The sequence below is a fragment of the Arctopsyche grandis genome, chromosome 9, assembly GCF_051622035.1.
Source record: "Arctopsyche grandis isolate Sample6627 chromosome 9, ASM5162203v2, whole genome shotgun sequence".
Taxonomy (NCBI): domain Eukaryota; kingdom Metazoa; phylum Arthropoda; class Insecta; order Trichoptera; family Hydropsychidae; genus Arctopsyche; species Arctopsyche grandis.
In genome coordinates, this window is record NC_135363.1 from 10,832,535 (window position 1) to 10,846,035 (window position 13,501).

Sequence of the window (13,501 nt, forward strand, 5' to 3'; positions counted from 1 at the left end):
TGAGTCACGTAGCTGGAAGAATGAACGAGAGGTGGATTCTACAGAAGTTATAAAATAGAACCCAAGATAATGAAAAGCCAGCAGTATAGCTAGGTGGTTGGGTTAATGCTAAACACCGAAATACTCCTGGGCTCAAACTCTGGGTTGACATCGATTGAAAATATTTTATTTAGAAGTATTTCTGTAGTACTACTGGTCAGACTAGGCTATTTTATTGGCAATGAGTGGGTCACGTAACTAGAGGAATTGACGAAAGATGGACAAAAATGCTAAAATGGTACCCAAGATAATAAAAATCCAGCAATATAGCTCGGTAATTGCGTTAATGCTAACCACAGAGAGGTTGCTGGGTTCAAGCCGTTGGTTTGCCTCGATTAAAAATAATTTATTCGGAAGTATTTCTGTAGTACTGCTAGTCAGACTTGGATATTTGTGACTTCAAGTCGATCATTTCCAATCAGAGTTTGCAAATTTACCAGATTTCATTGTTGAAACGGTTCCTCATCACATTGGCAAAACCGTCCCACCCACTATGTCACCATTATTTGAATATGATTTTAAAAAATTATCATATATATATATATATATAAATATATATATATATATATATATATATATATATATATATATATATATATATAATATCGCTATTCTGTGTGTCTGTCTGTCTGTGTAACTGAGATAACGCTCGTCGTGCTATAATAGTCGTTTCGATTCGACTGACATATGTATGTACGTTACACATATGTACCTATGTATGCTAACAAAACGTACGAATATAATAACAAAAGAAAAAAACTTCTATATATACTGTTTGCTACCAATGTTTCCTCTAGGCAAAAATACGGCGCTAATTCTTTGAGCATTTACTGCCATTGCATTGAAGCATTGAAAATTTATTTAATTAATTAATTTTTCTATCGGTGTTTTATATTGTTTATATGTAGGTAGGTATGTAGTTTTTACCATTTTTGTCATATTAAACAATTAAATATAAATATTAAATTATATACATATGTTTAAAGGGTATTTGAAAAAATTCGACCGCGTGCGGATCAAACACAGGACCGACACATGATTTTTTTTATTTTTTTATTTGATAACTTAATATGCCAACACACATGCGATGACATTTCATCGGGTACAAAACTAGTAATCTGTAAATTTAACACCATAGTTTTAACCATAGGAGTTGCTTAGGGCAACTGTAATGGCACCATGTTAAATATTAATTAAAAAATAAATGAAAAAAAGTGTATGAAAGGCGACAAAAAAGATGGGTAGACGAAATTAGAAAAATGTGCGGGGTGAAATGCATGAGAGTTGCGCAAAACTGAGACGAATAGAAGTGTGTTGGAAAGACTCTCATCCAGCAGTTGATGGTGAATGACTCTAGTATCTAATATATTATTTATAAACATGAATCCAAATAAAACTCAAGATTAAATGTCGTCAGTTTGATGAAAATCAATTTGATTGCTGTATACTATTTATTTTTGCTCCGTTTGCAGTGCTTATATGTATGTACATATATGTAAGTTTCTATGCAAGATTTCAGCAGTTTCTGGATATCCTTTGTTCAAAATTAAAAATTTCCGAATGAATGAACAATTTGTTTAAGCAAAGCCTGGAATTGAATTGTCACTTGACAGCATTATATATGTACATACCTACTTACCCCTATTGTCATCTGTAAATGTGTGCTCTATTAAATTGGACTGTGATTATTTAAATTTTCAGTATCGAAAGAAAGAGAATCGTATCACGATTACAGTATTTCATTATACATTCGTATGGAGAGAAATCAAAAGCCGGTCGCATTCGACATGCATTTTGAAATGTGTCTCATTGTTTGCGTTCTTCCGTGTGGGTGGATAGATGTTTTAGATAAACATCAAAGATGGCGACCGGCAAAAGACGACGCGGTTCAAGAGTGGTCTCCTTCATTCTTATCGTTCTTCAATCAACTTCATTAGAAGATGCCGGCAAATATGTCGAGCCGGGGAATGAATGTCATCCCCCGGTAAAAAAAATGAAAATGTAAGAAAGAGGCTGACAGGAAAAAATGTAGGGAACATGAACTGTAATGTGAATGTGTTCCTTGAGATTTCTATCGCATCTCAGACTCAATTTATATTATTACACACACAGTAGAAATACTGATCAAGTTAACTAGATAAGGTTACATCGTTCAATGTATGACGAATTGATTTTTTCGTGTTGTTTTATGTAAATTTACAGCTTCGGTAAGTTCGCAATGAGATTTATTGCGGTCTCACACGGAGTTTCTTATTCAAATTTGAAAGCCATCGTTTGACAGTTCGTATTCCAGCAAGTCCTGCTGTTCGACAAGCATTCGCCATTTATTTTTATTGTATTTATTCTGTTTAAAACTTATGTAAACTTCGAAGCAAGCGTGTGAAATTCAATACCCGCACGAGACTCTATATGTAAACTTGAGCTAATCAAATGAAATTGGATTTATATTTGGTGCAGGTGGAATAAAATGCAAATACTGAATATGCGAGATCGCAAGATAAGCGTTTTTTATGCATACGTCATAATCGAGGTTAATTTTAATAAACATGTACAATTATAGCGTTCGGTCTCCATGGCGCAGTATACCAATTTGTAAACAAACGTTGTAAAAAAGCAAAAAGGAAGAGTCGCATTGGAAGTGTCGGAGCAAGGAGCTGGTTTTGTGTCGAGCTGGCAATCAGGAGACCTCTGACAAATTATCAAGAGATGTGATCGTCGAGCGAGATAGACCGGTCGATACCTATATCTGGTGTCGCACTCGCATGATACAACTTCATACGAGTCCAATCCAAGATCGAGCTCGTCTTATCTTAAACATAGATTCGAACTAGAATTGGAATCTCCAATTACGATCGTCCGATATTCACACACGGCTGCCGTTGAGCTTTGAATAGTCAAACGCCAATAAAATAATGCCTACTATTGTAGTTGGTGTTCACAGTAAGAACACTGAAATTGTGTCGTTCGTTAATTAAAGGTGAGCAACGTAGCAAACCATCGCCTCAGTACTTCTTAGGTTGTTTTTGCCTTTAATGAAGAAAAAGCAAAAACAGTGGGTAAATAAATGTCCAGCAAGTTACGCAACATAGCAACTGCTGCGAGGAATGCAGCAGATTCTGCAGAAATTGTTGAGAGGAATAGCCGAGCGGTGAACACTTGATACCCTCGAAGTATCACCTAAGTGTATATGTGTAGAAAAACCGAGAGGAAGGGCCTGTAATAAAAGCTATTATTTTTTATTATACTGTTAAATATGTCATATTTGAAATACCCGCGCTACATATCGGATAATCTCGAGCGCAGTCCCAAGAGATGCGTTTGCCGACCATTGATTACGTTTTTTTTTTGTTGTGTGATTGTTTATTTATTTATTATTATTATTATTTTCAATCGGTAGATGATATTGAATAAGCTGACGTTTCGTTGAAGAGGGGAAAAAAAAGGTTACGGCGGGTTGGGACCTCACGCTGAGTGTCCTCTCCGGCACGCGTGTCATACCGAAAATAAATAAGAAGACCCTGCAGTCCAACCTGTACAATGGAACATGATATATCACCAGTGTGGAATGCAATAACCTTCGCAAGACAACCTTAAATAATCGATAGCGGATAGCGATATCGAGATGCATATTATAACAAAGGCGACAGAGAAGAGAACCTCTAAAAAATATAGTTCTTAAGAATTTGCGGGAGGTGGAAATATTTTTATAAATACAATATATATGTACCAGGAAGGCCTAGCAGGTAAGCCCCAATGCCCCTTTCTGGCCAATTAAAAACAATTTATAGAGTAACTAGTGTTGTGCCTGTTGATTTCAACGGGTGGTGTCAGAAAGGAATTGATACACGAATAAAAATAAAGTTATGTGGCGGCTCGCTATACGACATGGTCGAGTTTGGTCACCTTCCTGCGAGTGGGGACCAACTCGATTGTGTTCGAAGTTAGCTACTCACTCTGCCTTCAGCTGTCATAAATAAAACACGTGCATTAACATGCCAGTCGTCTCATTCGTTCATCCCCCATAGTCATATGTATATAAATATAATGTAAGGTAATTTATAGGCACGCGCACGTATTAATAGTAAAATGTTGAGTGCGCGCATTACATTCTCGCCGATCCAACCCGTTTGAAATGATGAATGAATGTGTGTCTTCGTGGATGTGTGTACGCTCCCGTGCAGCGCATCTGACACTGACGTCACCCGTCACTCAATATCAAGAGCACATATCAGACGTCCCACACTCCCCCGCTTGGTCGACGCGTCTGCCACATACTCACAAACATACACACATCGCGTCTGTTTTTCTATATATTGTTTTACAGCTATGGATAAATTTGGCCAACATTTTTAATTTATGCAGCATTTTATAAATCAGGGAATCGGAGATGCTGAAAACTTGAAATTTGCAAGAAATATGATAAGGCTGCCAATTTTGTTGGAGCTGTTTGAATGAAATCAGATAAATTGGAAACGACCAACCTGAAGCCACATATTTTAGTTCTGACCAGCAGCACTAGCTTGGGATTTAACCGTGACCACTCGGATGAGCACTTTTTCGGAATATATAAATTACATAAATATACAATCTTATATCACTTTTATGATATTGAGGATTAATAACCAAATATTGAACCTAAATGATGCGATGCTTTAAAGTCTAAATAACATCCACACAATTTAGTACATTATACATTTATTTTTGCCTTATCTCCATGACAAGTTGTCTCAAATCGTGTGCATGTATGTATAGATTTTAAATTATAATCAATCAGTGGTGACAAATAGAGGTAAGTTACTAATTTGAGAGGAACCGTTTCAACAATTAAATTGGCATCAGGTAAATTGGCAAGCTTTGATAGTAGGAAACGATCGACTTCCGAGTCACAAATATATCCAAATCTCCACTTCAAATCGTACAACGTACATGGTCTAACTAGAACTCGAACCCGAAACCAATTAGTGGCTTACAATGTACACTAACCACTGAGCTATATATGTATATTCTCAAGCATTTTCACTGAAGGCATGTACGAGTTTATTTCAGCAATAAAACAAAATATGTCGCTTTTTTGTATACATTTTATTTTACCTGTAATGGAAAACAAAAAAATATAAAAACCTAACAATATTGATCTAGTTTGATTTCTATATATATATATATATATATATGATTTCTATATAGACTAGAAAATAGCTAACTACATAATATTTAAAAATAGCTCAACTAGCATTTTCATTTCACAAGAAAATAGTTCAAATTATTAACATCATAAACTCACTAAAGAATTGTTCATTTTGAGATTTCAATTCATATCTACTAACGTCATCGGCATTATGGTCAAATTATATCATTATATAAACAAAACTTATGGAACAAAAAATGATGTGTACTTAATATATGTGCTCATTATACACAAATATGGGGGGACTACATGTTAAACCTTAAGCCGGCATCTAATCGTATAACTTCACCATTGAGAATAGGATTTTCAATTACGCTAGACACAAACTGGGCGAACTCAGCAGGCTGCCCAAATCTATGTGGAAATGTACATGATTTAGCCAAAAAGCTTTTAATCTTTTCTGGAAGATAATCTAGCAAAGGTGTGTCGAAAAAGCCTGCAAAAGATTTATTACATATTAAATGTGGAACTGATTAATGAAAAAATTTAGGAAAGATGTTTAAGTATATACTAACCGGGTGCTATTGTCACAACTCTTATTCCTTGTGAAGCTAAATCTCTCGCCATAGGCAGAGTCATTCCGGCTATGGCTGCTTTTGAAGCAGCATATCCAACCTGTCCCATTTGACCGTCAAATGCAGCTACACAAGACGTATTAACTATAACTCCCCGTTGGCCGTCCTTATTGGGTTTATTCTTTCCCATGAGACCGACTGCTAAGCGAGTTACATTGAATGTGCCGACTATGTTTGTCTAAAAAATTAAACAATTTTAATTCTCAAAGTCGATATCGTTGAAACAATAGTGAAATATTAATTTATTCACCATCAAAACTTTTTCGAAGTCATCTAATCTGTGAGGTCTATCTTTGTTGAAGTTATATGTTTGAAAAGCGAGCGTAGTGCCCGCGCAATTGACCAATGTATCCAATCGACCAAATTTTTCCTTTGTTGCTTTTATGGCATCAGTTATATCAGCCTCTGAACAAATCTTAAATGTGTGCACAGAAAAAGTGAAATTACATATAATATATATGAAAAATTGTATTTTATAAAATTTTAATAAAATAAAATACATCGGCTGGTGTGAATAAGACATTTTCGCCATATTCCTTTGCTAATTCAGATCCTTTTGAAATGGGCAAGTCGCACAACACCACTTTAACACCTTGTTTTAAAAAAAGTTCAACTGTGGCTTTACCCAATCCTGATGCTCCACCAGTAACAAAACTAACAATATTCTGAAAAAAAAAAAAAAAAAATCAGAAGCCTGATCTATAGTAGATCATTTGGATTTTAAAGTAAAATATACATAAATAAAGAAGCTCTTAAAAGGTACAAGTGGGAATCAGATGATTCCTACAATGGTGTTCTTGTTAACAACCGATCAACAATTTTATATTTTTATAAGGTTTTTATTAATCTATTCTATTACTACAGATCGGTTGACTATAAGATTCTTCTATAATAATCGGAAAGACTAAGTGATGTTTATTTTAACCTCAAAATTGGATATCAAAAACTTATATACGAAAAGATGATTTCAATGAATACAAATTATTTTTAAACAATCACTACAACAATGTCTTTAACATAATTACCTTTGCCATTTTTATTCTTTTGCAAAACGTCAAAAAGCGGCAATTCAAACCTCAACACCGGCAAAAGCACACCACATGACATTTGGCCTAAGCAGTAGTAAAATCCACTTACCATTTGAATATTATTCCAAATGAAAAAAGGGGCTTATTTTGCAATTGATTAAAACAGACTCAGAGACGGATAAAGAAATGTTTCAATACAATACAAAGTTTATATATAATAGATGTTGAAGAATCAATTACTTTTTCATTACATAAACCAACTTCAATGATATTATTTACAATAAATATCTAGCGTAGAGATTAAGAGATTTGTTTAAATATATATAAAATATGAAATATTTTGAATTAGGTCCTTTTTCTGTTGCTACGCCCCAAAACTAACGTTTGAATTTCTGTACAAATTTTCTATTTGAGCTGCACAATGAGAGCATGCACATATTTGCTCTTTCAGATATCTTCATAGGAACAAATTGGAAGTTGTAAGATTGAGATAATATAAAGATAAATCTTGGGGTGTTGTGGGGGGGGGGGGGGGTTGATCCCCCCCCTCCATCTCATTGGATTTTTTTGAACAAAATGAGCCTAAAAGCTTGAAAAAAGTTATTATTGCTATTGATCAAAATTAATTTTATCAAAATTAATATAAACTTTTGTTTTATTTTATGAGAAATAATCTTTGTGAGAATTTTTTTATATTTATCTACATTGAGGATCGCAATTCAGTTTGAAATTTACATTTCAGTATGATGATGTAAGAGAGTGATACCTGATTACGCAACAGGGCCAACGACGCAGATTGACTTGAGCTGAGGCCAAATTCATTCAAATGTCAAAGAGTGAGGTTAAGAAGTGTCAGTGAGGGGTGTGAGTTAGCGCAATGCTAGATTGATCGGTGAAAAGGAAGATGGCGAAGTACATCGCGCAGATAATCGTGTTGGGGGCGCAGGTGGTGGGCAAAGCCTTTACGCGGGCGCTCCGCCAGGAGATGGCGGCTTCCAAAGAAGCTGCTCGGCGAGCTGGCGGAGGACAACAGGGCGCACGAGCTGTTGCAGCCGATCTCTCCTCAGGGATGACGCTCCACGAAGCTCAGCAAATACTGAACGTGTCCGAAATCGAAAGGCAGGTTGTCGACAAACAGTTTGAACATCTGTTTGCCGTCAACGAGAAGGCAAACGGTGGCTCCTTCTACTTACAGTCTAAAGTAGTCAGAGCTAAAGAGAGACTTTACGATGAACTTAAGAATAAGCCGGAACCCAAAACTAAATCGGCCGACAGTCCGCCTTGATGATGCTTATTATATTTCGGTTAATGTACATACATATAGTAGTTATATGAACAATTAGTTTTTTTGAATTGTGAAATGGTTACATTTGGTTCTACCTACATACACCCAAACTGATGATGTTTTCATTTATATATCTGGAAGATTCTTTCTCAGTTTAGTTTGTATTCGATTTGTATACATTATATGTAAGTTTTGTTGTCATACAAAATAAATCTTAGTTTTTGTTTTGTATTTTTGTTTTTCATTGAATGTATGCAAATTTTTTCATATAGAAAAATTGTACACTTTTTGTTTATGTTGAAATGTACAATATGCTATAATATTTTTCATAGAAGGTATGCTTATATCTATAATGTGCGAGGATATTCGAAGATGCAACATCTTGTCGGTTTAATATAGTCAGATTTGCATTAAATTGAAATAAATTATTTTAAAAAACGACATTGTTTTTATTTTTATTCTTTTGATACAATTATGTAGCTTGCTTACAGATTCTGTTTAGAAAATACATACATATTTATGTATACATATGCTCTTTTAGTTTAATTGAATCGTTGGATATTACTTAATGTATTATTATTATTATGATATTACATGGATTAAAATCAAGTTATATGTATAATAATAACAAGCAACAACAATTGTCGGCGTCTGTATCAGGAATCGGACCTCAATTAGGAACCGGGAACTGAAACTGAAAGATGAATCCGGAACCGGACTGAAATAGTTATCCGGAACTGGTACTGAAATACGATTACAGAACCGGAACTCAAATAGGAATCGAGATCCGGAAGCAGAAGTAAAATAGGAATCGTGTTCCGGTACTGAAAAAGAAATCCGGAACCGGAACTACAGTATCAATTCGGAACCGGAACTGTAATAGGAATCCGGAACAGGAACTGAAAGTGTAATTCCGGAACCGGAACTGAAAAAGGGATATGGAATCTAGAGGAATCTGGAAATAGGAACCGGAACCGAAACTGGAATCAGAACCTGAATCGAATTCGAAATCGATGTAATAATTCTAAAATTTGTTTTTTTGAAATTTCCATACTTGTCGATGCAACCGACCATACAAACATACATACATACATACAATCTTCCGTTTTTCCGTGGCGTGTGCTAAGTGCTTGGTACACACTGGCGCCGTAAAAGAAAGGGCGCCTAAAATGTTATAAATATTTCGATGACCGAAGAACGAAACATTAATACGCAAATTCTTATAAACCGTCATGCTTTCGCCTTATATCAGAATAACGATCTGATATATAATATTAAGAAAACATTTTACCAAATAATAAAAACTTTTGTAATTTTCAATTTTTGTTTTTTGTATTTTCCTATGTGTATGTATTGTGTATTTTTATTTTATATTGCATTTCTTTTTGTATCGTTATGTGCATTTTTATTTTGTATTGCATTTCTTTTTGTATTTTATTGTGTATTTGAATATTTTTATTAGGCACCGAAGGCGCCTTGCACACAGGCGCAAAAATTCACGAGCCGGCTCTGCATACATTACATGGTTCGGTGATTATTGGTCACAAAGCGCTCGCCCAAAAATCACAAATCTCTATAACGGAACATCTGGCAGCCGAAAAGTCCATCATATTAACAATAACTATAATACTAACGAGAACTAGAGTGCCAAATATTCCATATTCGCGTTTTTAATGCAAAAATTGTCTTTTGTGCGATTGCAATGTGACTAATAATCCAATTACCACATTATATATGTATATGAAATTTATCAGATATTTTTAGATTATAGAAAGGAATCTTAAATTTTTTCCACAATAAAATTTATGCATTATTTTAAATGCAATTGAAGCATTTGATTAATTTATTTTACATACATAAATACATAATTTAGTTAAAAAAATTGTATATTGAAAAAGTTATAAACTAATGCATATATAAAAAAAACCTTATTAAATATAAGGCTACAGTAATATAAATTGTAAGAGACCATAATAAAATGAAATACTTCTAATATTAAAATTTACAGAAAAAAACATTTAAGATGCTTGTCTAGCTTGTATCCAGGGTAGATAATTTACAATGTTGACGTAAGCTGCTGGAATTCCTTGGGCAGCACAACCTAAACCCCACGCTACAAGACCAGCCAGTGTCCAACGACCTGATGATGTTTCGCATACAAGTCCTGATCCTCCATCACCCTGAAAAAAACATTTAAAAATCGATTTTATTGATTAGAAGGGTGAACTGTTACTTAAGATTTACCCAACTCACAGTGCAAGCATCTTTGTTCGCTTCTCCGCCGGCGCATATGAAGGCAGCTCGATCCAAAATATATGCAGTTCCGAGACGAGTAGTCTTAAGGGTAGTTTCGCATGACGACGGATTCATTACTGGCACATCTACAGCTTTCAGGACTGTCTGGTACTGTCCAGATACGCCAAATGCATCTTTGCCCCAACCTGCCACCCAACATCTAAAGAAATACAGAATAAAATCGATTAAATGATAGTGGAACATATTTTAAATTGTAATAATATTATCAAACCTTTGACCATCGAAAACTTGTCCAGGTGATGGCATACACACTGGTATAACTGCGGGTGTGCCTGTTGGTACTCCTCCGGTCATTCTGATGAGTGCTACATCATTCTGTAGAGTATTGGGATTGTAAGACTCGTGTATCCAGACCCTGGTTATTGAAAAGTCTCTGTAAGGATACTGCTCGTAGTTACCAGAGGCGTCCCATTCACCCAATCGAACCTTCAGACCACTACCATTGCTAAAAGTAAATCAACATCCTCATCAGTTTCAGATAAGGTGATTTCAATTTAATTTCAACTAATGTAAAAATGGATTACGGATAGTTTGTGATACGATGAGCTGTTGTTAAAACATGTTGTAAGTCGATGAGTACTCCACCTCCTATGTACATATTGTCATTCGTCAGTAACACCACCTGCGCCACAATTCATATTATAATGCGTTCAAATGTATAAAAAGAAACATTTAAAAAGTTATAGTAACCATCCAAGGATAGTCTCCGTATTTAGCTTGTCCCGATTGGATGGGGTAAATGATGCTTGTTTGAAGCCGAGCTCCACATGATTGCTGCGCTTGAGATTGGGATGGACAACAGAATTTCTGTCCACTTACACACTGTGGAGCAGTGTTGGTCTGAGAAATAGAACAAATATTGTACGGTTAACGCGTGTTACTGAATTTGTACTTTTCAAGTGCCATTATTTATAAAACATATGCAGAAAGAGTAACAATATGATTTTGTAATATAAATTTTGAAAATCATCACTCAATTGATTTGAGGGAAAAATTAATTCAAAGTTTCATCAATACACAAAAAATAATAAAGATTCGCTGGAAATTAAACACAACGAGGCAGATATAAAACATACTACGGCAACAATACGGAAATCAATGAGTCCAGTTCCATCAGTATTAGGAGCAGGGCCAGGAGGACTAGTTGCATTGGGACACAATGTTACCGCATAGCAACCACAATTGGTTTGTCTCTTCCAACGTGTGTTCGTCGAACTTGTGTATCTTTTGTTCCTCGGAAAGGCAATGCCGTTGGCAGCAGGTTCACCGAAATTCACCGCTCCAGCGTCTACTACCCTTGATGGTGCTGGAGATCCTGCCCTCGGGTCTATGAGAGGGAATGGTGTACTGGTTGTTGGAGGAGGGGGAGGTGCTGGTGTTAAAGGTGGTAAAGTCGGAGCAGCAGTTGTAGGTACTACTATAGGTGGTGGAGGACCGTTAGCGACAATGGCTGCATTTATACCCGGGTAATAAGCGTAATTTGACTGGATTGGGACTACTCCTAAGCAAGCGGTCAAAATCCAGAGGCACATCCTAAAATCAAATTGATTATTAAAATTTGACGTTGAAATAGAATTAGAATTTCATCTATAGTTAAAGTTACTTTAAGGATCAGAAGAAAGCAAAAAAACCGACAGATATTTAAATAAATACCTAAATAGTTTGGAGTCACCCATCAGTAAAGGTGTGAAATCTGTGGCGTTCTACGGTCAAAATGATGATCGACGCTATCGTTATTCGCTTAAATACGACAATTTTCAACAGGCTGGAAAATTTAATTGACGCCAAAAATAATCACTTCAACAGGTTCGAAATATGTATACGCAAATTTCCGCAAAAAATAATCACACAATATAGATAATAATGATAGATAGTTACCAGTATTCCATTTCCGATGCTGACTATTGCAACAATATATATATATTATGTGTGTTTCAAAATCAGTTATAGGAACGAGGAAAATAAATAGATCAATTCACCAAAAATGTGTGGAACACAGTGGATTAAGTTTGCTCAATATTGGCAAGAAAGGAAAAAGATTAGAGGCTTTTATCCAATAATGAATGGTGATAGACTGAAAATTAGCACTCTACACATTTGGGATAACTGGAGATTGAACATGTAAAAAACAATATTTTATAACAGGTAATTTAATTGTAAAAAATGATTAAAAATGTGTAAAAAAATAGTTCCAATTCGTACCAAATATTTTCATTATACTAAAAAATTAATGGATGACCGATTAGATAAATTGTTGGCAAGTAAGCGCGTTTTGAATTGCAGTTACTAATTTGATGCAAACTAGTAGATATTTATATACACGTATGTATGTACATACATATGTATATATTATGTTTGTACATATGTAGCATATGAATAGCACCAATACTGATTTATGTACTATATTTTAAATTTGTTCAGCACTTTATTGTGTACAATGACACATTGAAGTATATAATATTATCAAATTAATACTTCCACTACATACGTGTATGTATGACCATCAAAAATTGGTTTTTCAGGTCAGTGAATATGCGTACTTGTGATAAATATTTATATTATACATAAATACATGTATATAAACGACGAGTAGTTTTAGCACCAATACTGAAAACCATTTTGTTTTTAGTTATATTGAAATAAAGTAATAACAGAAGCCCTCTCAAAGGTGTTTATTAAATTCTTCTCTCTTTAAAACATTTTTAAAATGTAATTCAATTAGGTAAAGGCTCATTTAGTTATTCAATTAATCTATTTTAAAAAATATTCACAAGCAATGAAACTTTATTATGAAGACTAACAAACATGATTCAAATTAAAATGTATAAGATATAAACTGTCGAAATTATTATAAATATATTTGGTATATTTTCAATCAGTATATATGTACGTTAATTTCGAAAAAGAAAATCATAGATAAAGGGTTTTAAATATTGGGAATTTCTCGGTAGTGGTAAAGAAGATAATATGGTTTGATAATTTTGATAGATTTGGTATATTCAATGGCAATCATGTTGTCAGCATTATTATCATCAATGCAGGTGCTTACTATTAACATATATTTTTTGTAATA

At 34.5% G+C, this 13,501-nt stretch overlaps 3 protein-coding genes across 3 annotated transcripts; 1 reads left to right on the plus strand and 2 right to left on the minus strand.

Annotated features, from left to right (window-relative positions):
• Positions 1-5,101: 5,101 nt before the first annotated feature.
• On the minus strand, positions 5,102-6,928 carry LOC143916477 (3-hydroxyacyl-CoA dehydrogenase type-2-like). Its single transcript, XM_077437605.1, has 5 exons — positions 6,825-6,928; positions 6,300-6,464; positions 6,050-6,214; positions 5,740-5,977; positions 5,102-5,660 (listed from the first exon to the last, which is right to left on the minus strand). Exons 1-5 carry the CDS (start codon positions 6,831-6,833, stop codon positions 5,470-5,472), a joined length of 768 nt encoding a protein of 255 aa, XP_077293731.1. The 5' UTR covers positions 6,834-6,928; the 3' UTR covers positions 5,102-5,469.
• A 693-nt stretch (positions 6,929-7,621) lies between these two features.
• On the plus strand, positions 7,622-8,539 carry blp (mitochondrial import inner membrane translocase subunit Tim16). Its single transcript, XM_077438658.1, has one exon. It carries the CDS (start codon positions 7,732-7,734, stop codon positions 8,110-8,112), a length of 381 nt encoding a protein of 126 aa, XP_077294784.1. The 5' UTR covers positions 7,622-7,731; the 3' UTR covers positions 8,113-8,539.
• Positions 8,540-9,451: 912 nt separating this feature from the next.
• On the minus strand, positions 9,452-12,127 carry LOC143917195 (phenoloxidase-activating factor 2-like). Its single transcript, XM_077438659.1, has 7 exons — positions 12,082-12,127; positions 11,505-11,961; positions 11,119-11,268; positions 10,953-11,050; positions 10,640-10,873; positions 10,366-10,567; positions 9,452-10,292 (listed from the first exon to the last, which is right to left on the minus strand). The coding sequence occupies exons 1-7, from the start codon at positions 12,102-12,104 to the stop codon at positions 10,131-10,133; spliced, it is 1,326 nt and encodes a 441-aa protein (XP_077294785.1). The 5' UTR covers positions 12,105-12,127; the 3' UTR covers positions 9,452-10,130.
• Between the last annotated feature and the right edge of the window lie 1,374 nt (positions 12,128-13,501).

Bases quoted from the DNA above. Each gene is read 5' to 3' on its own strand.
- LOC143916477 (XM_077437605.1), bottom strand. The intron at 6,215-6,299 runs GTATTTTATTTT...CACACATTTAAG, and splicing joins TCTTATTCACACCAGCCGAT to ATTTGTTCAGAGGCTGATAT. The intron at 5,661-5,739 runs GTTAGTATATAC...AATCTTTTGCAG, and splicing joins AGTTGTGACAATAGCACCCG to GCTTTTTCGACACACCTTTG.
- blp (XM_077438658.1), top strand. From the start codon at position 7,732: ATGGCGAAGTACATCGCGCAGATAATCGTGTTGGGGGCGCAGGTGGTG.
- LOC143917195 (XM_077438659.1), bottom strand. From the start codon at position 12,104: ATGGGTGACTCCAAACTATTTAG. The intron at 10,874-10,952 runs GTAATCCATTTT...ATTTACTTTTAG, and splicing joins CATCGTATCACAAACTATCC to CAATGGTAGTGGTCTGAAGG. The intron at 10,568-10,639 runs GTTTGATAATAT...GTATTTCTTTAG, and splicing joins CAAGTTTTCGATGGTCAAAG to ATGTTGGGTGGCAGGTTGGG.